The 26777-nt window shown below is 41.9% G+C and overlaps 1 protein-coding gene across 11 annotated transcripts in view; it reads right to left on the minus strand.

Annotated features, from left to right (window-relative positions):
* Nucleotides 1–20208: 20208 nt before the first annotated feature.
* Nucleotides 20209–26777, minus strand: part of TRIM9 (tripartite motif containing 9) — a 110706-nt gene continuing 104137 nt past the window's right edge. For 6 of the 11 annotated variants that reach the window (XM_045900837.3, XM_045900841.3, XM_045900839.3 and 3 more), the window contains 2 exons: nt 24737–24899; nt 20209–22686 (listed from right to left, as the gene is read on the minus strand). In XM_045900837.3, the coding sequence (XP_045756793.1) occupies nt 22624–22686; nt 24737–24899 (226 nt within the window). In that variant the 3' untranslated portion in view covers nt 20209–22623. Of the gene's footprint in view, nt 22687–23985; nt 24900–26777 lie in introns of those variants that run through there. The other 5 variants (XM_045900834.2, XM_045900838.2, XM_045900833.2 and 2 more) reach the window with 3 other exon arrangements.

A 26777-nucleotide genomic window follows, 5' to 3' on the forward strand; every position in this document is an offset into this window, starting at 1 on the left:
CTGTGAAAGCAGCCTGGGATGCTGCTCTGCTACCCAGGGAAGTAGCGGGACCCCAGGGAGGATGTGGCTGCTTGGAGGCTTCCAGCGGTCAGGGCTTAGATGTGTTCACGTAGACTACCCACCCCCAAGGAGCCATTGGCTGAGGATTGAAGGTCTGGTGTGAAGCTGACTCAGAGAATCCCCAGGGGGATCCATGTCAAGGCCTGAGTCCTCCATCCCCCATCCTTTCCATGGTGCCTTGGTCTCCAAATAGAATGGACCATTTCCCCCCTTCCTGGAGAAACAAGGGCTCAAATTAGAAATTAAGCTGATATATGAAAAATAAAGTTGCATTTTTTGCACAACTGAGTTTATATGCTGCTTGTGTTTGCTTTACCCTCTGGTATTATTGCTCATGCAGCGATGCATGTTTCAGAAAAAGCTTTACCTTGTTATGGGAACAAATGAGAAGATTAATTCTGAGAAAATTTTGCAAAGAGATATGAACAAATCCTGACAAAGGAAGGGAAGTGAGAAATGTGCTAAGCATAGGGTTTCAGCAGATAATTATGATGCAACATGCCCTAGAGACAGCATCCCAGTAACCTTGTCTCAGGCCCTTGGTCACGCAGACACCTAAGTGAGCACATTTTGACTTCCTCTTTGTGTGCAATTAATTGTAAGCATTAACCATATAAAGCATAAACCATAAAAAACAAACTGTGGTTCCCTGAAAAGCTGTGGTTCTCCTATATAAATATTATTGGTTTTTAGAATTTTGTTTCTTTAGGGAGTAAATCTAAGGAATCACCAACATAAGTTCTCAAATGCCAAATACTTACTTTAACATTTCTGAACTGTTTAATTACCAAACTTTGAAGCTCTAATCAGTAAGGTGTTTAGATACTGAGGGCTTAAAACATACAACACAGAGAAAAATAGCTTCCTTTTCACTTAATATTTTCTTTTTTAAAATTATTTATTTATTTATTTATTTTTTTAAAGATTTTAAAAATCTTTAAAAGAGAGAGGGAACACAAGCAGGGGGAGTGGGAGAGGGAGAAGCAGGCCTCCCGCTGAGCAGGGAGCCCGATGCGGGGCTCGATCCCAGGACTCCGGGATCATGACCCAAGCCGAAGGCAGACGCTTAACGACTGAGCCACCCAGGCGCCCCTTCACTTAATATTTTCAAAGATGGAGTCTGGGAGTTGGGATGATGTATTAAAAGTTATTCTCAAACACAAATGCAGGGCTCTTCTTTTTGCATTTCTTGTTGTCTTAGATGGATTATAGTTCATAAAGCATAGTTTTGCATAGCATAATCTATCTCTGTTTTTCATTTTCAATATTTCTAATTTATTGATTTATTTGAAAAATATTTGTGCAGTGCCTACTATGTATCCAGCACTGGGCTGGGCACTTGAGATACATCAGTGAACCAAAGTGACTAGAGAGTAGCCAGATACATTGTTTCCCCGGGACTACCTCCCTCCCTTTATCTCCCCCTCACCCCTTTATATTTAAGAATAAGTCTGTACACTTACTGTGGGAGTGGTCATTTGATAACCTGACGCGGTTTTACAACCATGACTACAGGACTCCCCTGTGGTCATGTCCCAGGTGAAAGAAGGACTTGGAAGTATTGGCCAGCTTGGAAAGTCAACGAAGTAATCATCGAATGAGCACCCATGTATACAAGGTACAGCATTCACTGCTAATGGTATAAAAAACACAGGCCACGGTCTCTCCCTTACCAAGAACTTTTAAACTATGTTAAGGTACCACACTCACATGAAAATACAAGGCAGGGGGCGCCTGGGTGCCTCAGTTGGTTAAGAGTCTTGATTTCTGCTCAGGTCATGATCTTAGGGTTGTGAGATTGAGCCACCTGGGTGGGGCTCCATGCTGGGTGTGGAGGCTGCTTAAGATTCTCTCTCCCTCTCCCTCTGCCACTCTCCCTGCTCTCTCGTTCTAAAAAAAAAAGAAAGAAAGAAAGAAAGAAAATACAAGGCAGAACATACTAAAGGAAAAAAATAATTAGCCCAGACCTTAAGTGCTATCTAAGTTCACAGGAAGGAAAGAGCAACTTGTCTTTGTCTTGAAGTCAAATGACAACAGCTGTTTCTCCTGTTTCTCTTTCTTCCTGGAAGTTCCATGTCCTCCTCCACCCTCTTGAATGATAGTATCTTAGTCATGGAATCATAATACGCTTCCCATTTAAGATGAAAACATGAAGCTTCACTCATAATTTTCATAATGAATCATCTATGTTTTTGAGGATAACATTTAGTGTGAGAACTGCAGAGACAGGCTCATACCAGCAGGTGGAGGAATTTGCCATTTGAACTTGACATCTCAGGTTATCCAGTGGTTTGGCAAGGTGGTGATTGCAATTTTAATTACTGCTTTATTTCTCTCTTTTTTCCAGATATTTACACACCAAAACACCCTGAAAAAGACCCATAATCCAAAGAAGATAAATCAAAATTGATTATTTTCATCACTCCAGCCAGAGCATAAAGTAGATGGCACTTTCTCCCTTTTAGAATCTTGGATGTAAAATATCAAAATTTAAAGAAATAATTTATTCTGAGACAGAATATTGGAGAAGTCTTAAAATAAAAAAATCACAGGATCTCAACATTTATTTTAAGGATTTTATTTATTTACTTGACAGACTGAGAGAGCACAAGCATGGGGAGCGGCAGGCAGAGGGAGAGGGGGAAGTAGACTCTCCGATGAGCAGGAAGCCTGAGATTCGGGACTCGATCCCAGGACCCTGGGATCATGATCTGAGCCGAAGGTGAGCCGAAGGCAGACTTTTAACCGACTGAGCCATGCTGGCGCCCCCGGGATCTTAACATTCTTATGCTAGGTTTAGAACACACTCAAAGTTGGGTGTGCTAGTGGGATTCCCAGTCAAGCATAAGAGTTTACAGGATTAGAATAGCAGAGTAGAGGGGTCTCCACTGGAGTCTATCCCAGGTTTTCAAGCCCGTGTGGGCATGTCCGAACTGACGAAATAGGCCTGAATGAAGCCAATGTGCCCAGGGGAGGTTGAAGTCATATGGGAGGAAGTGAAGTCATCCCCATTGTGGGGTTTAGGTCTTATGAGCATGTCTAGCAAGCTGTGGGTGGCTGGTGAGGTCTGAGGAGCTTTCTGGGTGACAACTCACCCTAAGGGCATAAGGAATCTGCTGATTAGATTGAGCCGGGAGGAAACCTTCATTGTCAGAAGGGAGCGGTGGGTCTGACTGGGACATTGTGGCCATTTCTTGATTGTGTTCTCTAGTCTAGCTACTTAGAAGCATGTGCTTCCTGGGGACATGGAGGGCTGTTGGTAAAAACTGAATCAGATCCCAGAAACACTGTTTTCCCTTCCAACATGAACAGGTGAGTCATTCTCTTGCACTTCACTCCTGCACAGCTTGGAGGAGGGTCTGGAAGAGCTGCTTGCTCAAGGGGCAGAGGGGTTGCCAGCAGAATTGGGAGCACGTAGAGACACCTTCTGGAGACTCCCAGAAATACAGAACTTGTTATGGTTTGGAAGCAAGACCCAGTGACATTGTGTTGGAGTTAATGGGATGTCCTCTGACTCAGAGGCTTGTAAGAACTGGAGGAATAGGCATTATGGATATACTATTAACCAGGTTCTTAGACTTATAAAACATTTACTAAAAGAATCTTCATAACCATGTCTCTCGTTTGATGTGTACACTCTTTTGCAAAACTCCGTTTCTTGGGTAGTATTTTTACAGCAGTAAAACATACACTGGTTAATAAATCTTAAGTGTGTATCACAATGAAATTTATAAATGAATAACTCATGCAAACTCACCTAGATTGATTTACAGAACATTATGAACAGCCTAGAGACCTCTCTTGGACTACTTCCACTCTCCCTCCCTAAAGGTAATCACCACCCTGATTTCCAATATGACAGATTACTCTTGCCTCTTTTGAACTTTGCATAAATAGAATTATACAGAACATCTATATTCCTTCTTCTTTTTTTAAAACAAAATTCACATTTTATTTAGGTTGAAATAAACTATACAAAATTGATTTTCTTCACCAAAAATAACAGCAATATTTTCTGTATTATTCCTAGATAAACCACAAAACACTTATTTTTGTAGGTTTTCCAGGTTTTGTTTATAAATCAAGATGAGGCAGTAGATACAGTCATGGAAAAAGGCAGAGGAAAACAGACAAATCACTTGTCAGTATCCATGGCCTCTGATCCTGTCTTGACCATGAACAGAGGTATTCAACATATACCTGCTAAAAAGCTTATGAAGCCATAGGTGTTCTACATATACTTGCTAAAGAGCTTATGAAGATGTAGGCTCAACAAAGGAATGTAAACAGCAACAATCCAATGTGGAACAACAGTGGCAGTCTCTCCCATTCACACTTTAACTGTAACTTGTTCCTTTAAGTTTATTTGATAAAGACAAAATCTCTACTGCAATCCTTGCTTGGCAAGCTCACGTGTTTCTCTGTCTGTCTGGTAACTCCCTTAACTGTTCATTACAGATTTTTAACATACTAACACTCCGACTATTCAAAGGTCACTCTGAGCTTCATTGTAACATTTTATAAAATGTACTCCTTCCTCCCATACCTCTTCAAAATCTTTATCTTCTAAGAACTGGTAACTCAATACCTGACAATTGGATCCAGTGACAATAAATGTTTTATCTAAAATGACTTAACTAAAACAATTCCCAAGTGCCATTAGCAGAGATCCCATAGAACTGTAATGTGGCACGTTCAGTGCTATCTTCTGCAACAGGTATGTCTCCAAAGCATGAGAGTTTAAACAGGGGCCATTTAAATAGGCAGATTATCAGTGGCTAATATACTCAATGAGAGGTCGGCAGGTCAAGATATTCAGTGATTAAGTGGCCTACATACACCTGACAGCTTTTCTGTAAGATGTTTTCAAATTTATTACAGATTTTCCCCAAATATCAAACATAAGAGAAAGCCTACTTTAAAAGTCTTTTAGGTATTTTCAATGGTTTCTGAGTTATCTGTAGGAAGCTCTTAGTTGTATAGAGTTTGATATATGTGTCCACCATCAAATCCAGATCATGTTTTATATCAAAATTTATGTTAAGCAAAGCCAAGTTACTTGACCTTTGGTCTGTCAAAGTGTTCCTCAGGTATGCTTTGAGACGCTTTCGCCCATTTTCATAGCGTTCATTCTCAACCTTCATCACAGGAAGAATACATAGGACTTTCAGCAATGCATAAACATTAGGAAAAAACTTAATGTCTGGTAGATGCAGGGCTTCATAAATGGTGGATGGAAGCTCTATATCTTCCCCTCTGTGTTTCTACTTGATTCTCCAGCACTAAAAGAATCTTCGTAACCATGTCTCTCATTTGATGTGTAAGCTCTTTTGCAAAACTCCATTTCTTGGGTAGTATTTTTATAGCAGTAAAACATACACTGGTTAATAAATCTTAAGTGTGTATCACAATGAAATTTATAAGTGAATAACTCATGCAAACTCACCTAGATTGATCTACAGAACATTATGAACAGCCTAGAGACCTCTCTTGGACTACTTCCACTCTCCCTCCCTAAAGGTAATCACCACCCTGATTTCCAATATGACAGATTACTCTTGCCTCTTTTGAACTTTGCATAAATGGAATTATACAGAACATCTATATTCTTTCTGACTTGCTTTACTCAATATTGTGCCTGCAAGTTTCATTTATGTTCTTGCCAAACCTCATGTTTCATTGCTGTATGGTGTTCCATTGTATGAATGTACCACAAGTGCCTTTACCTGTTTTGCTGTTGGTGGACATTTGGGTTGTGTCCAATTTTTGATTATTACGAACAGTGCTGTCATAAAGATATTGGTACATGTTTTTCCTGAACACATGCCCTCATTTCTGTTGGGAATGTAATGGCTGGATCTGATATATAAGTTTTAATGGCATCCTTTTTTCTTCCTGATATAGAAAATGAAGTTTGGCTATAGATGTGCAGTTCTCTTGAAGTAAAGGGATTGAAGTAGTGATGGAAGTAATTTGACCAGAAGGCTAGGAAGAAAGCGTTGGCATTACTTAGACTAGCTAGGTACCGATACTTCTGAATCATTTGTTATCATAAGTTATAATAAATAGTAAGAATGTGACCTATGTCATTGCTCATGACAAATTTAGAAACAATTAGGATAATTTTCCGCTGCTACCTAGAGTATTTTAGGATCTCTCCTACTGGAGGCTAATTTTTATATTAATCTTAGGAAGATGAGCTTAGGAAAGTAATTAAAATTTTTAAAAAATTATTTCTGCCCATCCAATGGAGATGGTTAAAAGTTGGTCGCCGCACTCCCAGTTTGGTGGCATTTACCACTGGAGGCTGAGAAACATTAGTGGGTCTTCTAAACTTTAAAAATTTTTAGTTCATCTGTTTTACATGTTGATCATTGTGTTTCATGAATTTAAGCCATGAAGCCTGAATGGAAGGGAATAGCACTAAGTTTGGGTCCCCAGAGACAAATGTTTTATGCTGTAGGCCTCCCCCAGAATCTCTGTGGCCAAAAATAGCCCTGGAGTTAAAGTTACCCAGTAGCTCTTGGCCCAACACTGCAAATTCTGCATCTAATCTACTAGACTGTCACTTGGATTTGTTGAAAACTAACATTATTTCTACTTGATTTCTAATTATAAAACTAGCATCTGTTTATTCTAGAAAATTAGGATGGCATGTAAAAATATAACAAAAATCTCATAATAATACTTTGTTAATGTTTTGGAATAATTTCTTTCAGTTTTTTTTTTAAAGATTTTATTTATTTTTATTTGAGAGAGAGAGAATGAGAGAGAGGGAGTCCATGAGAGGGGGGAGGGTCAGAGGGAGAAGCAGACTCCCTGCCGAGCAGGGAGCCCGATGCAGGACTCGATCCAGGGACTCCAGGATCATGACCTGAGCCGAAGGCAGTCGCTTAACCAACTGAGACACCCAGGTGCCCTCTTTCAGTTTTTAAATTACCCATTTTTTTACATAGCTCTTTTCTTCAATACATGTTTCTGAGAACTTCCTATGTACTGACGGTGCAAATGAATAGAACCAGAGATCCTGCAATCTCTTACAGGGTCTCTAAGATTTGAGCTTACCCAACAGAATCCAGAACAACTCCAAGATCAGAGATGGCAGGAGCTGGGAAGAGTGACCTCCAGGAGATGGTGCAAGAAAGAGATAATATAGCGGCCCTGAGACAGCTGTCCTTAAAAAGATTTGCTTGCAAGTTTGGCCCTTGTCCAGCATCTGGAAACTTAGAATTCAGGAGTTTTCTCACCATTCCCTAACTGATAAGGATGGTTTACTGTAACCAGCCTAGACTGTTTGTGCAAATGATATGTTTAGGCTGAACACCTCTCTTCTTCCGGGAGTCTGGAATTTTGACACATGGTAGGTCCCTACATGGGGGGCCTCCAATAAAAACCTCGGGTACTAAGTCTAATGAGCTTCCCTGGTAGACAACACTTTGCATGTGTCACCACATGTGGTTGTTGGAAGAATTAATTACATCCTGTGACTCCACTCAGAGAGGTTTCTGGAAGCTTATTCTAGGTTCAGCTGATTCTAGGTTCAGCAGGACTTTGCCCCATGCATCTTTTTCTTTTGCTGATTTTGCTTCGTATCTTTTTGTTGCAGTAAACTGTACCTGTGAGTATAATTATATCCTGTGAGTCCTTCTAGCACATCATTGAACATAAAGGTGGTCTTGGGGACCCCTGATATGGTGACCCACTGGGAAATTAAGTTACCAGATGAGTCATTACCTCTACTTTCATGGTGACCCTTAGGATCAAGCTGAGAATACAACTCCTTGAGTGGGTCTCATCAAATGCGATGCTCTAAAAGTAGAGATTTGGGCAAGATAAATGGTTTAATGTCCCAAGTAACTTATAGCCACAGGAGAGTTGGGGAGACTGAAACTGAGGAATATCGATCTGTTCAATCCACCTCCTCCTCTGCCCTGATCAGTCCTATTGCTAGAGAACAGTCTCACTGGCTTGAAAAAAAAAAAAAATTGCAACTACCAATATAGTTCAATATATCCTCAATACAAATATAGCCAAACATTTAAGGCAGACCAAAAGGATGATAGGCATGGATTCAATAGACAGAAGTGACCCACAGAAGAGAAAGAGTTAATACAGGAATCCGAGGAAATCTAAAAAATAAGGACAAATATGTAATAAAATTGAGAAATTTTTATTTATAGAGTTCTTCTTACTGAGAGCATGGTATGTGTTAGAAGAAATGTGTTGTTTGGGTGCTGGCTTATTCTCAATCAATCCTGGGCAGTTTGGTTTACTTTCGAATCCCCAAATCACTTGGTCTCAAGCACTAGACACTTCTCGCTTAAAATTGGCACTGGTTTATATGGGTAAGAAGCGTCTTTAAAGACTTGGCAGGGAGGGTGGTAATAGAAGAGGATGAGGTCACAGCACAGGAAATACCTTGAAATCGATGATCAGATATCATTGAGACCAAAGACCATCAGACACACTGTGAGAGGGAGTTTCTTTCTGGCTGTTTCTTTCCTTGGGTCCTATTCTGCTTCCATGTTCTTAGAGACCACCCTTTTAGATCAGAGTGGCTTTTCCCATCTCCTCTTTCCCTTGAGACCCCCACCTGCAACCTCTGGGCTGCCCGGAGGAAAAAGAAGTCTCTTAAAATGAAATAAACAAGCAAACCTGTCTGCGCAAAGATGAAACACTCACATTACTGTGCAGAACTGTTTAGCTCCACATTCTCCCAGTCATCCATCCTTGCAGGGCTGGGCTAGGGCTTTCCTTTTACATGATCAGAATTTCCCTTAAAGCATTTTAACAACAACAACAACAACAAAAAAAGCAGGGGGGGGGGAAGCAGTTTCCCCCAGCAGTTGTCTCTGGTGTTCTCAACACCGCCATGGCTGCAGCTTAAGAAATTCTAGTCCTAACTCCCTCCCTGTTGTTCTGCTTCACTAAGAAAAGTAATTTTTGTCATCAAGAATATTAGCAAAACATCCTGAGTGTGGCTGGCCTCTGAAGATCTTCCCGCCTCAGCCTTCATGAGCCAGCATCACCCCCCTGGCAGGGAACCCCCTCTGCCTCCAACGGGGGGTGTTCTGCGAGGTACAGTCCTGAGCGGATACAAAAAGAAGAGGTGGTACCCCACTGGCAGCACCAGGACATAGCTCCCCAGGTATAATTTTGTGCAGGCCCTGGATTTCTGAGCTGGGTGCTGATAGTGGGATGACTCAAGCTCCTTCTCTGTCCTTCCCAGGTATTCATGTGGCTCTGTCCCAGAGGGTGGAGTCTGTTTATTTCAATAAATTCTCTTTGCATCTTGGCCACAGTGATGTTCCACATTCCAGCCCCCTCTGTGCCGATTTGGGGCTCGATACTTTCTAGGTCCTGTCGAATGGTTGACAGGATTTCTTATTTATTTATTTATTTATTTATTTATTTATTTATTTATTTATTTATTTATTTGAGAGAGAGAATGAGATAGAGAGCATGAGAGTGGGGAGGGTCAGAGAGAGAGGCAGACTCCCTGCTGAGCAGGGAGCCCGACATGGGACTTGATCCCGGGACTCCAGGATCATGACCTGAGCCGAAGGCAGTCGCTTAACCGACTGAGCCACCCAGGCACCCTGGTTGACAGGATTTCTAATGCTGTTGAAACTTTTGTATTTCAAGCAGCTTATATGAATATCTTCATGGGAATTTGTAAGAAGCTGTATTGGAGATTATTACCCTGCAATAACCTGGACATTGAAGGCTGGGAGATCTGATTAATGAGGGAAGTGGAGGAGAGACTGAGCGGAGTATGGCTCCTGAGGCAGGAATGGGGTAAGTTACAGATGGTGGAAGCTTTCTGTACTTTGGACACTGTATTCCTGGTGGGGAGGGATGAATGGAAAGGAAAGTGAGAGGTTACCAAAGAGATACCTTGTTTACTTTGGAATTTTGCCTGGAGCTGGCTTTGGTCTTCATCCTCCCAGACACCAGATGGGAAATAGAGCCTAAAGAAGAAATCCTTTTTACACTAGTTTGGTGATCCTCTGAGAGGGCCAAAGCCATGGGCCAGGGTTCAGTGAGACAATCTCTATCAAAATTTCTCCAAGTCTTGGGGCACCTGGGTGGCTCAGTTGGTTAAGCGTCTGCCTTCAGCTCAGGTCATGATCCCAGGGTCCTAGGATCGAGCCCCACAGAGGGAGCCTGCTTCTCCCTCTCCTCTCTGCTTGTGCTCTCTTTCACTATCTCTGTCTCTCTCTCTCTCAAATAAAATCTTTAAAAAAATTTTTCTCCAAGTCCTTCAAAAGAATTAAATTTTATTTTATGGTGGTGAGAACATTTAACATGAGATCTATTCTCTTGACAAATTTTTAAGTGTACAACACAATATTGTTAACTGTAAGTACAATGTTGTATAGCAGATCTCTAGAACTCATTCATGTTGCTTAACTGAAACTTTATGTGCATTGATTAGCAATTCCCCATTCCCCCTCCCCCCAGCCTCTGGCAACTACCATTCTATTCCTTGACTATATGTATTTTAGCATGCTCATTGTTCAATGCAGCATTATTCATAATAGCCAAGGTATGGAAACCTCCTAAGTGACCATCTACAGATGAATGGATAAAGAAAATATGGTATATATACATACAATGGAATATTCTTCAGCCTTAAAAAATAACTGAATTCTGTAATGTGAGACAACATGGATGAACCTTGGGGACGTTATGCTGAGTGAAATATGCCAGTCTCAGAAGAGAGAACACTACATGATTCCACTTATAAGAGGTATCTAAAATAGTCAAATACTTGGAGTGAAACCATTTTCATCTGTTCTAGGAAAAGAAGACTTGTGTCCTTCTGATCCCATACCAGTGTCTGATTCCAGTTGATAACACCTTCATGCCATGTGTGCCGTTCACAGGACCAGAGGGAGCTGAGAAGCTTGACCAATATCAAGAGTTAAAGGAGGGCGCCTGGGTGGCTCAGTTGGTTAAGCGACTGCCTTCGGCTCAGGTCATGATCCCAGGGTCCTGGGATCAAGTCCCACATCGGGCTCCCTGCTCGGCGGGAGGCCTGCTTCTCCCTCTCCCACTCCCCCTGCTTGTGTTCCTGCTCTTGCTGTCTCTGTTTCTGTCAAATAAATAAATAAAATCTTTTAAAAAAAAAAAGAGTTAAAGGAATGTACATAGGTAGATGTGGCTGGTTTGTTCATGTGTACAAGGAACAGCATATAGGAAATAGTTGTTTCCTATTGGAATAATGCTAAAAAAGAAACAGGTCCGTGTCCTGCAAGCATTTATTCACATAAAGTATTTGTCTAACAAAACTTAAAACTCTTTAAATCTATTTTTGAGGACCCACAAAACGCATGTAAATTTAAAACTGGAGTTGTAATTTGTTATTCCACACCCCAAGTGAAACAGCTTTGCATGCAAGAGAGGAAGCTGAACATCCCCCTGGGGGTATGTGTGGATTAGTGCTTCTTTCCTATTGGGAAGTAGAGCAGGATGGTTAGGAGTGAAGGCCCCAGAACCACCATGTGGGGTTTCCAATCCCAGCTCTGTCACCTACCAGCTGTGTGACCTTGGGCAAACTACACAAACTTTATTTGCTTTAGTTTCCTCATTTTTAAATTGGAAGACAACAATAATGCCAACCGCATAGGGATGTTGTGTAGATTATGTGAGTTAATAAATGGAAAGTGTTTAGAATAGTGCTCAGTACATTGAGAGTACAGTAACAATTACTATTATTACCTGCCCTGAGAAACATCGGTGTGAATGATACTCAAGGAATGAAAATCTTGTAAAGTTATTCAAGGCCAAAATCCTTTGCAAACTTCTCCCCCTTCCCCATCCACATTGTAAACATAATAGCAATGCGTGTTTAACTATACACTGACCATTCTGCCTTGCCGGGATCCTAGTGAGGTGGTACAGTAGGCATGTCACGTATTTTTTCACTTAATCCTTACAACCATCTTATCACGTAGGGACTATTATCTCCAGTTTATGACAACTGAAGGCTTACCGAGGTTAATTATCTTGTCTAAGCTCATATTTAATGAAGGGGTGGATGTGGGCGAGGAACCTGGTTTTTATGACTCAAGAGTCCATGTTGAGACAGATTTTCATGGAACACTACATCAAAAAACGAATGATGTAACGTATGGTGATTAACATAACGATAAAACATTTTAAAAAATAAATAAAATTATCTTGAGTTTCAATTATTTACTTATCATTTGCATTTCCCAATTAGAATATCAGGTCTAAGGTGGAGACCTTGTCTGTTTTGTTCGCTGGTATCTCTAGCGTTTCACAGTGTTTAGTGCTTAACGGCTGCCCACTGAGTATGTACTGAGTGAGCGTGTTGTACGTGGTGCGCCCGATGTAGAGCGATCGCGGTGTCCTATAGCCGAGTGGTTAATGAAGAGTGTGGGCTCCGGAGTCAGGCTGGATTCAAATCTTCGCTCTAACACTTGCCTGCTGTGTGACCTTAGGCAAGTTACTTAAGCTCTTTATGCTTTAATTTTCTCACTTCTAAAATGCTAATAATAAAAATGTATAAGTAAGATGAAGATGAAGTAAGCCTTTTGTACATTGCATGGATAACAATGAGGTTCAACATATGACTACCTGATATTATTAGAGTATTTCTCAATTGTAAGAAGCCTTTGTCAGAGACTGTAAAATGCACCACTGACTTCCTATTAGCTCTCATGGAGAAAATCAAAACCAAATACGACATTAAGCGCACACAACTCTAAAAAATCTAATTTATAACATCATACATTTTTTCTCTACAAATACATGCTGTTTCCTTTTTCAGAATGACAATCACACCTGGGGTCGAAAATGCCTATCAAGTACGGCAGTTACATGTAATGTAATGGTAACCCCTGCTGCTGATCTGGACCTTGTTAGCACCTTTGTGATGCTGCAGAATCATTTAAACACATGTCAAAGAATATTGTGGGTTATGTGGGGTTTTGTTAGTTTGTTTGCATTTCCCTTTTGGCTACATTGTGTTGTTGCTGCTAATATAAGTAACTATAAGTAAAGAGCTTTTCTGGGAAGTAGCTGGAAGCTTGTGACAGATTTGGACATCTGAATGATAGTTTTTGACACATCAATGGGTCCCAACAATTGAAACAATTGTAATCGGTTCTCAAAATGTTGGCAATATTCACTGCTTTCAATCACAGCATACAGTGTATGGTTATTAATTTTGTACACACAATTTTTTTCTACGTTGCGTTCTAGTGGAATCTTTAAAAAGACCTCTTAACTGATCACTGTGATGTGAACTGAAGTTTTCCAGCTGCCTGTATACTTGAAACTGATATAACACTGTAGGTTAGCTGTACTGGAATTAAAATTTAAAAATAATAAAAATAAATAAATTTACCACCTACCAGCACAAATAACTTCCCAGAAGTAACAGGCCGATGAAATGATCCATCCCCACATCTTATTCATTTCTCCAATGCACAGGCAGTGCAAACTGTGAGTAAATGCCATCCTCACATTCCCTTCCTCTCGCCTTCTCAAGCCCGGCTGCGCATGAGAATCATGTGGGCAACTTAAAAAAATCCCACGTTCTCAGGCCGAATCCCAGGCCAATTAACTGAGTAGCCTGGTATCACTATTTCTAAGGCTCTTCAGATGATTTCACTGGGCAGTGGGAGGCTGAGAAGCACCTGCCGTACCAGCGGCTGGTGAGTTTCTTTTGACGCATGTGAGATGTGTCTTCATTGCAGAGATGTTAATGTTTGGGGGGGAAAAAAAAAACAAACCATAACAAAAAACCTTTGTATCAGAGAAAGAAGAAAATAGGGTATTATTTTGTTATTATTAGCCTAGCCCCAGGAAGCTTCAGACTACGAAAAATATCATATTGAGTCAGACCCATTTTGTGGAATAATGAACATCCCTTTGTTGTCCTTAAGAGCACCTTTGATATTTCCTACTAGGAAGGTGTCCCAGTGATTATGCTTCCTTTAGTTACTGCCGAAGCCCTGACAAGAGGCTTAAGGATGAAGCCTGACACCTGAGACCTCTGAAGAAAAAGAAAGCACGTGTGGAATGCATCTGACGCTCCTTGTCAATGAGCCTGCACCTGTATCTTGTTCTCTCTTGTCCCCTTGGAGTCCCTGATTTGGAACCCCAAATGCTCCAGGACTGGCCTTCCGAACTTCATCTGATCCAATGGGATCCTCTCTCTACCCATTCCCAAGGCATGGAGGACAGATCTCAGATTCTCTTAACTTGGAGGAAGAGTCCTTTCCACTTGGATGTTAGACAAGCAGCTTACACGCTCTGTGTGTATTGCAGGTGGTAACCGCACTGCATTTCAATACTTGATCTTAGTTGAAATCTTGAAGACATGGAATTTAATAATGGCCTGGAGTTTTGGGTGATCCTCATAAGTCTCTAAGATTGACTGATTGCTTTCTGATAGATATGTGTGATTTTTTTCCTGCAGATCTATCAGGTCTGAGTAAGCCCATCGCTATACTTAGATATTAAAGTTTGCATATTTGCAAAGGCTATTGTATTGCCAACCATGAAACCAGCCTCACAAGAAGCTGCAATTAACCTTCACCTGCTCATCATTTTCAGCCTGCCAACCGATAAGACTGGAGACTTATTCACATCAGACAGCCACACTGCCCACCAGGCAGTTAGGAATATATATTGAGTGGAGTGTTCTTTTCACAGATCCTATGTGGAAATCAGCATTAAAGGAAGCATTAGGATCCTCATTTACCTCAGATAACTTGCTCCTTATAAACTCATTAGCTACTAGGTTAAAAATACTGTCCAGAAACAGAGTGTAGAGTAGTTCATCTTTAATACTTTAATCTTTCCTAAAAAGTAGTTTGTTAGATGATGGCATAACAATAAATCAATACAGCCAATAAATCTATAGTACAGGCATATAGACAGGATAAAGATGGGCCCAGTTAATTAAAGAAGGAAAGAGATGGGCATGATACATAGGCAGAGATAACAAATGAAGGATCTAAATGTAAAATATAAGTTGGAGAGTTTTAGAAAATTGATAAGCCTATTGCATAAAGTAATTTACAGTGATTTAAGCCTCCGTGAGAAAGATCAGATGAATATTTGTAATCTTTTCTGGTTTATTAAAGTTTTAAATATTCTATGTTGCCATCTTAATATCTGGAACATAGATATGATTAAGAATATAGTTTTGCTTTTCAAATAGCTAACCAATTTTCAAATATTTTTCAACATTTTTGAATAATTTTCATTTCCCCCTTTGTGACTCTGTTCAATATCTATTGAAATCTCTATTTCTAAGTTGTAGTTGATTTAGTAATAGTATGGCATTTTGATTATTGTGACTTTGAAAAAGATTTTAGTGTATCATACGAATCAAGTTACTGCTTTTGCTCAGAATGCCCTTGCCTACAGTCTTCCATTAATTTAACGAAAGAATTTAACATTTTGTCAAGTTCCGCAGATAGGCATTGTCTCCCGAAAAGATGATTATATGAATCATTATTGACACTCAGTTGGGATCCTGGTAATAAAAAGGGAGGGGGTGGGATGGTGGCATCATGAACAGACTGCGCACAAACAAATAATCCCCGTGGGTAAGTTTTCATCCCGTGCCCCTGGGCACGCAGCTGGCACAGCCTGGAGCCAGGGCCAGAATTGAGACAGTTACTGCCAGAGGCTGCCCTCAGTCACTATACTTTAGTCCTCTCAGGGTTGTCTGATAATGCAGAGTGTAGAGGTTACTTAATAATTAATAATCACATTTCACGTGTTTTTCATCTCTCTTGCACAAAGCGCTTTTATATGCATGATCTCACGTTGTGCCCCTTTCTTTGTGTGGAATGTATAGAAATGCATAATTGAGCATACTGTCCTTACTAGAGAATTTTAGCCAGAGTGCAAAACCACTGGTTTTTACCTTTATGAAGTTTCTCTCATCACAGTGGTTTTTTTAGCTTTATGCTTTCCTTATTATACACGTTACAAATTGTGGCTATATGTCAAAAGATGGTTTGTAAGTTGTTTAACAGGTAATTAAAATTTTATGTTCGGCCATCCTCATTAGTGGAATGATAGTTTATTATGTTCATTATTAGGGAATTTTAGAAAAAAATATTGGGGGGAAAAAAAGGGCAAGACCAACCCACCAAAATATTAACTTTTTTAGATTTCATGGTGAACATTTATTTTTCCCTGGTGGGAAGGAAGAAAGATGTGAGCAAGACTGATAACCACTGGGGGGTGTAAGAGCTATTTTTAATAGCTTCCTTAATGGGAGCCAGGTTTTCTACTCTCTCCACCATTCTGGACTTCAGCAAAGGGGGAAGTTAAAGTCCATGTTAGAGAGGCTCAAAACAAAATGGAGAGGAAGCAAATTAAAGCCCTTCCACCAACCAAAGGAATATGGGAAGGGAAGCAAAACAGGGTGAGGAGATCAACTCCTAGGTCCCTGACACCCCTCCCTCTGCCTTGGGCTTTATCTCAGAGGATAGCATGGGGGAAATAGGAACAGACTTGGGTGTAGTTGGAGGGAGGCTGTAAGGAGAGTCCTGGTCATGTCCAATATGGTTCCTCACCCTTTCAGAGTGTATGACTCAGTGATTTTTAGTACAATCACAAGGTTATGCAACCATCACTACTAATTCTGTGATAGCTAATTCTGTACCTGAAGCTTTTCTTAGCACAGTTGTGGCAGAGTGCGACAGATAATACATCCAAAAACTAGACTGATCTTTCTGTGCATTTAATTAGGTGCCTCCACTGTTCAGTCTTTTTCAATACCTCAAATTCTGTGTGTATCCAAAATGCTGGTTCTTTGGATGAAGACAAGATTTAGGAAGTCTCAGTTACCTGTGATGTATTATGTCAGACTCAGGTTTCCCTAAACGCCAGCATCAGTGGAAGTAGCTGGCATATATATATATATATATATATATATATATATATATATATATATATATATATATATATTTGAATATATACGCAGGTGTCTTTAGCATCTTCATATAAATTATAAGCTAGTGTGATCTGAGAACTTCTTTAATTACCATAGTTCCTTTGATTCATGATCAAAAATCCTGATTCCTGCTTTCTCACCAGTGAGTTGAAGAGATAAGCAAAAGATTAATGCACACATTAGAGTTAGAAAAAAAGGATCTCACTTCCAGAAAATAGGATGATATCTTGCAAATCACTTCATCATTCCTTGGAGGTGATGCCAGGAATCAGAAGTTCCATTAACTTCAATGCCACGCGACGAGTAGAAAGCGACTCATGTGTTTCCTTAGGTAGAGATCAGAAGGGAAGAAAACTACCAGGGCGAGCAGACCCATGGAGGAAGAAGAAGGAAGTATCAGGGTAGCGGGGTGAGGAAACAGGGATGTGGGGAAACCTGGAGGACACAGAGCACGGCAGCTGCCAGCTCCCTAGTGTGCCGCTCTGAGGTCACAAGCTGGGTCAGGTGCTTGCAGGGGATGGTTTCCTCAAAAAAAAAAAAAAAAAAAAAAGCCACACACACACACACACATACGCGCACACACAACCCCCAGTTCACTTTAAAAGGGTAATGACAAGGGTGCCTGGGTAGCTCAGTCAGTGGAGCATTGGACTCTTGGTTTCAGCTCAGGTCATGATCTTGGGGTCCTGAGACTGAGCCCCAAGTCGGGCTCCACACTCAGTGGGGAGTCTGCTTGAGCATTCTCTCTCTCTCCCTCTCTGCCCCTCCCCCTGTTTGCACATGCTCTCTCTCTAAAATAAATAAACAAATCTTTAAAAAAAAAAGGGTAATGGGCTCTCTCCCTAGGAGTCCAAGATGGTGGAGGACTAGGAGACCTTGGTTTCGTCTCGTCCCAGGAATTCAGCTAGATAACTATTAAATCATTCTGAACACCTGTGAACTCAACTGGAGATCTAAGAAAAGAATAGCTACGACTCTACAAATAGAAAAACTAGGACTTTCTGTAAGGTAGGAGGCGCAGAGAAGTGAATCCAAAGTGATACATAGGAAGCTAAACCGGGGCGCCTGGGTGACTCAGTTGGTTAAGCGACTGCCTTCGGCTCAGGTCATGATCCCGGAATCCCGGGATCGAGTCCCGCATCGGGCTCCCTGCTCGGCAGGGAGTCTGCTTCTCCCTCTGACCCTCCCCCCTCTCATGTGCTCTCTCTCATTCTCTCTCTCTCTCTCAAATAAATAAATAAAATCTTAAAAAAAAAAAAAAAAGGAAGCTAAACCGTGGGAGGAGGGAGCCTCCATCAGCTGGCTACCAGAAGGTGATATAATAGCAGAGTGCAAAACCGGAACTTTGTTGGCTCCAGTGGGGGACGTTCCTGCCTGAAAGGTGCTCAGGTGGTGAAGCAGGGTGGAACCCTCGCTGGGACAGTGTGGTCTCAGGACCCTTGGGGTCACAGAAAGACAGGGGGTGCATGAGTGCGGCAGAGCTCCCAGGTATCGGAGCGGGGAAGCCGGCTCTATTACAAAGCTGTCGTCATCAAGACAGTATGGTACTGGCACAAAAACAGACACATAGATCAATGGAACAGAATAAAGAGCCCAGAAATGGACCCTCAACTCTATGGTCAACTAATCTTTGACAAAGCAGGAAAGAATGCCCAGTGGAAAAAAGACAGTCTCTTCAACAAATGGTGTTGGGAAAATTGGACAGCCACATGCAGAAGAATGAAATTGGACCATTTTCTTACACCATACACAAAAATAGACTCATAATGGATGAAAGACCTAAATGTGAGACAGGAGTCCATCAAAATCCTAGAGGAGAACACAGGCAGCAACCTCTTCGACCTCAGCCGCAGCAACTTCTTCCTAGAAACATTGCCAAAGGCAAGAGAAGCAAGGACAAAAATGAACTATTGGGACTTCATCAAGATAAAAAGCTTTTGCATAGCAAAGGAAACAGTCAACAAAATCAAAAGACAACCAACAGAATGGGAGAAGATATTTGCAAATGACATATCAGATAAAGGGCTAGTATCCAAAATCTATAAAGAACTTATCAACACCCAAGAACACCCAAAGAACAAATAATCCAATCAAGAAATGGGCAGAAGACATGAACAGATATTTCTCCAAGGAAGATATACAAATGGCCAACAGACACATCAAAATAATGCTCAACATCACTCGGCATCAGGGAAATACAAATCAAAACCACAATGAGATACCATCCCACACGAGTCAGAATGGCTAAAATTAACAAGTCAGGAAATGACAGAAGTTGGTGAGGATGTGGAGAAAGGGGAAGGAACCCTTTTACACTGTTGGTGGGAATGCAAGCTGGTGCAGCCACTCTGGAAAACAGTATGGAGATTCTTCAAAAAGTTGAAAATAGGGCTACCCTATGACCCAGCAATTACACTACTAGGTATTTATCCAAACTATACAAACATAGTGATTCGAAGGGGCACCTGCACCCCAATGTTTATAGCAGCAATGTCCACAATAGCCAAACTATAGAAAGAGCCCATCAACAGATGAATGGATAAAGAAGATGTAGTATATATATATAAAGGAATATTACTCAGCCATCAAAAAATGAAATCTTGCCATTTGCAATGACGTGGACAGAACTAATTCAATCAGAGAGAGATATTTATTGTATGATCTCACTCATATGTGGAATTTAAGAAACAAAACAGAGGATCATACAGGAAAAATAAAACAAGACAAAACCAGAGAGGGAGACAAACCATAAGAGACTCTTAATCATAGGATACAAACTGAGGGTTGCTGGGGGTGGGGGTGGGGAGATGGGGTAATTGGGTGATGGACATTAAGGAGGGCATGTGATGTAATGAGCACTGGGTATTATATAAGACTGATGGATCACTGACCTCTACATCTGAAACTAATAATGCATTATGTGTTAATTAATTGAATTTAAATAAAAATAAAATAAAATTTACAGCCCAAAATAAGTAAATGTCAGCAGAAAAAAATTTAAAAAGGGGTAATGATAATATAAAGGTGATCAGTACTGTTGTGATTATTTATTTTTTAGAGATTTTATTTATTTATCAGAGAGAGAGTGCACAAGCAGAGGGGAGGGGCAGAGGGAAATCTGACTCCCTGCTGGGCAGGGAGCAGGGTCCCAGGACCCTGGGATCATGACCTGAGCTGAAGGGAGATGCTTACCCGGCTGAGCCACCCAGGCGTCCCCATTGCGATTATTTAAAAACAATTACATTGTTCAGCCATTCAAAGAAAGGCTGAAGGAACCAGATTTGAAAAAGGCAGTAACACTACACTTTGTAGTACAAGTTCATGGCCTTTTTCAGGAGCAGGTTTGTGAAAGTAAGTTCCTAAGATTTGGAAGGAGACCCAAACAGCATCTAAACTATAGATGTTTCTCACTAAGTTAAGATTCAGGAGGTAGGTACCACCAGGGGATGGTGTCGGTGCTCCCAAGGAAATCAGGTGAGGACCAAGTACTTTCAAGAACTCTGGGGGACTTTCCAGTCACACTTGGCTGAAGACATATTGCGCTGACAAAGATGAATCGTCATCTCAAATAGGCAAAAACTAAGAAATTTTAAAGAGACATATGCGATTCTCCCATAAAAATCTTTTATTGGCACACCAGAAATATCCATTTTTCTAGTACAGTAGCTGTATGCATCTACAATGGCAATTCTGTGTAAACTATGTGTTACAAGTCACTAGAAATCTACTTAGCAGGATGAATTTAATAAAGAACAAGAGTAACTCTGAGTCTACAGCGGCCCAGCCATCGAGTCTCATTGGAGAGCAAATCAAATATCAAACTAGTGTTGCCCTGCAACAGTTTTTCTGTAGCCAAGAAACCAAGATGGACATAAACAGGATAGCACCCATTCAATAAATTAGGTACACGTAACTAGAAAAACACTGTAACCGATAGAGATGAGCTGAATAAAGCACAAAAGGAAATAATTAGCTATTTACATATATTACTTTTTGCCAAAACTTTAGTTAGTTAGCTTTCCCATCCTACCACTTCTCTTTTATCTGTTACTCTTGTTTTTTCATGCGGAATTTCTTGGCTCACTGGCAAGTATTTAGACAACGAATCAGAACCTTTTTTTCCATGTTCTACATTTTCTAAAACTTCATGTCAAACTAGAGAATCTGAAGGGTAACTGTGTAAGTCTATCTCTATAGAGAAGTAATAAGAATTATCGTTCTGCTATCAGTCACAGCAATGACATACAATTTCATTTTCTTCCAAACATTATTTGAACTACTCCAGAAAGTTAGGTTGTGAATGGCAGCAGAGTGGATGGATTTGTCATTTGTAACAGGCACAGATATACATGGAGACAAGTGAGTTTATCCTGAGAATGGGGATGCCGTGGACTGCAAATTAAGATCCCCCATTACTGAAAATGAGTTCTCTCTCTGGTCACTATTTTTTTTTTTTTCCACATTCATATTTAAGGCTTAGTGTCATTGCAGCATTAACAAATAAGAATGCTGACATCATTTCTGCCAAAGGAGGGCTCTGTGATGAATGGCAGCAGGTACCATAATTAAAATAGCATAGCTGAAAAGGCATTGAGTTGGTATGTTTCTGGTGCCATGGCCAGAGTTGGTAGATTTTTAGCATCATTCTTGGGGAACTGAGAGATCTTGCCAATGAGCCTCTTTGCCCCTTGTTTATCTACTTCGTAGTACTTATAATAATTTGTAATTGTCTTATTTTTGGTTTGCTCTCCTTTGAGAACGTAAGCTCCAGAAGGGCGGTAAGCACACCTGTTTGTTCACCACTGTGTCTCCAGTGGCTAGAACAGTGCCTGGTCCATAGTAGGTTCTCAGTTAAAAACTTGTGTTAAATGAATGAACCAAATCATAAACCCCCTGGTCTGCCTCTGTCTAGAGACTTTCTAGTTTGATTCAGTGACCCAGCTCTCCTAATGATCCTGCCTGTGGTGAACCTTTGTGTAGCCATTTGGCTATTATTTTTGTGCATCAATGGATAGTAAAACTTCTCGATGCTGCATTCACTCTGCCCACCTCACAAAGATTAGCTATGCAGGGCTAACACTGCACGAGAGGTAACGGCAAGAACCTTCTAGGAGGTAAACTGCAAGCTCTGAATTCAACTACTTCTTCCCCACCTCTCTCTACGACCTCTTTGTCAGAAAGCTTAAGAAAAAGGTTATCAGGAGAAGATTCTCTTGGCAGTAACAGTTCAGTAAGTCACTAATAACATGATCAGAAAAGAAACAAAATATAACTCACCTACATAAAAAAACTTATGTAAAATAAAAGCAAAATCTGGAAGTGGAAACTAAGTGACAGGGTGGGCGGTCTAGGTCCTTTGTTGGTTAGAGTTGCTGGACTGGACGCAGAAGTGAACGCAGGCATCAGAACAGGAGAGAGGCTGGAAAGGAAGGGGCGAAGCAGCGCTGTGGGGTGTGAGCACGTGGGGACCAGCTTTTCTCTCCTCCTCCCCCTCTGCTTCCAGCTCTCTGGCATCCCACCACATGCTGGCTGAGCTCCTGCTCTCGCTCTCTCAGGCGGAGGTAAGGACGGAGGTAAGGACGGGCAGCTGGCGCCTCCACAGCCCATCCTTAGGCTATTGATGCTCTGCTGGAGTAGAAGTCAGGGACCGGGAGCCCGGTGTGAAGCGTGACCTGGGGGATGAGACTGTGAGTCCTGGAGGCACCGTGGGAACCCTCCCTGCATCTGCCCCTCCCCGGGGGCACAGTGGGTGTGCTCCTGATTCAGCAGGGGACCTGTTACCTTTCTTTAACGTCTATTCTAGTAGATGTTAAAGAAGAATTCTTGTAGAATTCTGCCTGTGCTAAGAGCCTGGGCACCGTGGGGGCTTCCCAAATCTTGATAATATGGTTCTTATCCACCTGCCTCTTTTAAGGATCCTGGGAAGGCTGTGTTCCTTCTGACTGAAGACACAGGCATTGATCTGCAGGTGGCAGAGCCTGTTGGTGAGGGCGCAGTGACAATGCCAAATCCATGGATAGAGAACCGGTGAGCGGAGAACCCTTCTCTTACCACGTGTCCACTACTAGTTACTCCGATTAGGATGAGGCTTCCGTTTGGGGAATGAATAGACGATTGCCAAGTATAAGAAACACGGGCAGGGGTACTGTTCCCCGGTTCCTGTGCAGCCTTGCACCTCGGTGGACAGTTGCATGGATGAGGCCGGAAGTGTCTCCTGCTCTACTGTCCTTCCCCTTCTCGTCCCTGTCTCCCCAGCCCCAGAGTCTTTCTCTAAGGATACTCAGAACATCCTGGAAACCACTGAAGACCATCGAGGACAATATTCTTTGGAAGGGGAAACAGCTGAAAATGGGGAAGACTTTGAAGGAGGTTTTTCTAAGACTCACGTCTATGACAATTTATGGGTTCCTTTCTTCCAATGTAGAGGCTGAACTCTGAGAGATTAGATTTCAGCCTCCCAGAAAACCCCATCTAGTCGCAGGAAGAGAGAAGGGCAGAGGTCACTGGGTTGCAATCACTTTTACTGCACATGCTGATAAACAACAATGGTTTTCTTTTTTTTTTTTTTTTTATAGCTCCCAAGACTATGGTTCTGAACAGAAGAAAAAACACCTGCAGGGTTATGATTCCCACGGTCTGCAGCTGTCTGCCGAATGGTGCGCGGCTGATGAGAGCTCCAGCGGAGAAGGGCAGGGAGAGACCAGCCTAGCAGTGCCCCGCAGGGCGCCCCGCGGCTCTGGTCTTCGCCCCAGCCAGGGCCCCTTGGCCCCGCCTTGCTCCCCTGAGGCCCCTCACGCCTTAGAAACTTTGTGCTGGTTGTTCCCTCTGCCTGGAAAGCTCCACACAGCTCACTGCCTCCAGGGCCCAGCTCACCTGGGACGGTAATAAGGCCCACCCACACGGAGCGCCCTGGCTGAGACGACTGCTGCCTTCCCCACCCCGCACCCCCAATCCCCACCCCCACCCCTGCCCTCGGCCTCGACTCTTTTGCACTTACTGCCTTCTAGCATGTATATCATTAACATGGTCATTGTGCTTATTATTGATCCTATCTCCCATAACTCAAATGCGAGCTCTACGAGGGCACGATTTTTATGTTTTGTTTTCACTGATAAACAACAATGCCTATAATAATTATAATTACAGTGCCTGACATATTAAAGGCACTCAGTGGTTATTTGTTGAATGAATGCATGAGAAGAACCTGTTTGCCTTTTGCAGTAAATTGTAAGTAAGTAGCCCGCAGGCGGGGACTGTTCTCTAGCCCCAGGACCTAACGGATCGGAGGAACAGTGCAGAGAAGATGCTCGGGCTTTCTGGTAACCGTGCTAATACTTCCGTCTCATACCTTCACCTCTGGGGCGCTCACGGAGCTCTGCATAAGTCATTCCTTCTGTTTTCAAGCCAGCTGGTTCAAGGGTTTCATTCCTACTAGGGATGAAACTAGGCCTCAGGGCTGATCAAGAGCAAACCGTGAACTGAGTTCCAATCTCCCACTTGCTGTGAGTGAGACTGTGTCCAAGCTTAACGAAGGGGCTGATGCTGATCTGGGATCATCTCAGTTGTCAACGTTGGTCCCTTTCCCCTCTCCTTTCCTCCGGGTCTCAGTCTGGGCCTTACACGGTTGGCTTCCCTCTCTCAGGGGCTAACGTACCCCCCGCGGGCAGCCTTTGAAGCAGAGCGGGCAGAAGCTGCTGTGAGGCGTGGGGGCACGGCGCTTACCTGCACATTCCTGTTCAGGCTCACCGCCGGGAAGAACAGGCCTTCCACGTTCTCGAAGGCTATGGGACCCTGCTGTTCGTCGTTGATAAAAAAGGTCAAGGTTTTCCTGTTCAAGTCGAGGAGGACCCCGATTGTGGCCCCCTTGGTGATCCCTCCCTCGGTTCTGTGGGAAAAGAAAACAACTGGGTTTCACTTGTCTTCATTCTAGAAGCTCCCCTCTTTCTACTCAATGTACAATCCCTTTTGTACTAACTAGTATTTCTCAGCCTGTTTAAAAATATTGTTCCCCACACCCCAGGAGCGTTTTTAAGTAATATTTTTTTTCCCCTAGTCACCCCTCCTCACATATCATTTTATTACCACAGATATACTCGGTATCTGTTTATGTGTTGTGTGTATATCTGTGTTTTGTAAATAAAAAGTAAGATTTTTTTGCTTACCCCCCACACACTAACTTTCACTCCCGGGAGATATCGCACCCTGTTGAGAATATAGTTTCGACCATCCTGCTCTGCTGTCGTTCACAGTGAACTCATTCCCAGAGGGTCTCTACCTCTGAGCCGTGGAAGTAGAAAACAAATCGTTCAAGTCCAAGAAAAAAACCAGTCGGCTTTGAGCTATGAGCTCCGTCCGCAGCTATGTCGTGCACTTGGCACAAATGGTGGTAATTAAACATCAACTCCAAAATGACTTAATTTGAAAGTCAAAATAAAGAAGCACTTATGCTGAATCGAAAGCATATGCATGAAAAATTGGATGTGGGGCCTTATGCTACCGATTTAATAGAAAAAACTCGTTCCCGAAAGATGTTAATTTTGGGCATGCAGAGTTTAAATTGAGAAGGCTCTCTAAAAAATGACAACATTGGAGAGGATTCTCCCCTGCAAAGCGAAACAATTATATCGTGGAAAATGGAGGAGTGATTTTTAAAGAACCTGCAATGAAATGTCATTTTAAAGCAAATTATGTCTTATGCTTCAATTGATGGTTTCACAAAAGCCATTAACATGGACGATCAGATTTGCCGTACCCCCCAACTCTTCGAGGTCTAGCAATATTGAATTTCATCCTCATCTCAGCAGAGCACAGAAACTGGGTAAGTGTTGTTCTTTCCCCCTGGCATGCAGAATACAGACTGTACATAGTCGTTAAAAGACAGGCTTATAAATCGCATCTGGTTAATTCACAACTTCAACAACGACAGCACAGTTTGCACGCAAGCAGACATGTTCAGCTTTAAGAATGTGTTTCTTTGCATAGTGTGACACTCGTGGTTTTATTTGCTCCTTCACTCCAAACTAAAGAAGCTAGAAGGGAAAAGTGAGCGCGGCACATGGGGGAATGGCATTAGGGATCTGGTGACTGAGGGCTCCTGCAAATGTAAATCACCAAAGACGACCGTTTGTCTACACCTAGTAGCATTTGATATCAGGCTGAAACGGTATGCGTGTTCACTTTAAGTGATAATGAACAACACACACCTGGATGGACGTGCATAGAAAACGTCCAAGGGAATGGGAAGGGGAGGTCCTAGGAATCCTACCGACTAGAGAAGGAGCAGTGATAACCTTCCAGAAAAAGCTGAGACCGTGCTGTCCACCAGCCTACCACTGCCAGCCTCACTTTCCTCTTGATCTGACTGGATAGAGCTGTATTTTTTTTTTTTCTCAAAACACCAAAGAGAGTGTATCTTAGAAAAAATCTTTGAGAATAAGGTGGATGAGGATCCCTGCAAGACACCTCTCAACTTAGGCAAACCAAATGATAAAGGAAGTCTAGGGAAAAAAAATATAATTTGGGTTAAATGATAATTGCCTATATTTTGGTGTTAGAGGCAAACCTGAGGAGATTACTATGTTCTCCTTCCCCAGCAAACTGGATGTTCTGAATTTATATGATAATAAGCGTCCTACAAATTCTAAAGCTATCCAAACTGGCATCTGTAAGATCTAGTTCAATGCATGGCTTCTATCGTGGGCAGTGGTATTGATAATAATCCTAACAAGAACAATGGCTTCTGTTTTCAGCTGCCTCTGATGTG

Source organism: Mirounga angustirostris, unplaced genomic scaffold (genome assembly GCF_029215605.1).
Source record: "Mirounga angustirostris isolate CCGP_5_RB_7025 unplaced genomic scaffold, mMirAng1.0.hap1 SCAF_9, whole genome shotgun sequence".
In the NCBI taxonomy this organism is placed as follows: domain Eukaryota; kingdom Metazoa; phylum Chordata; class Mammalia; order Carnivora; family Phocidae; genus Mirounga; species Mirounga angustirostris.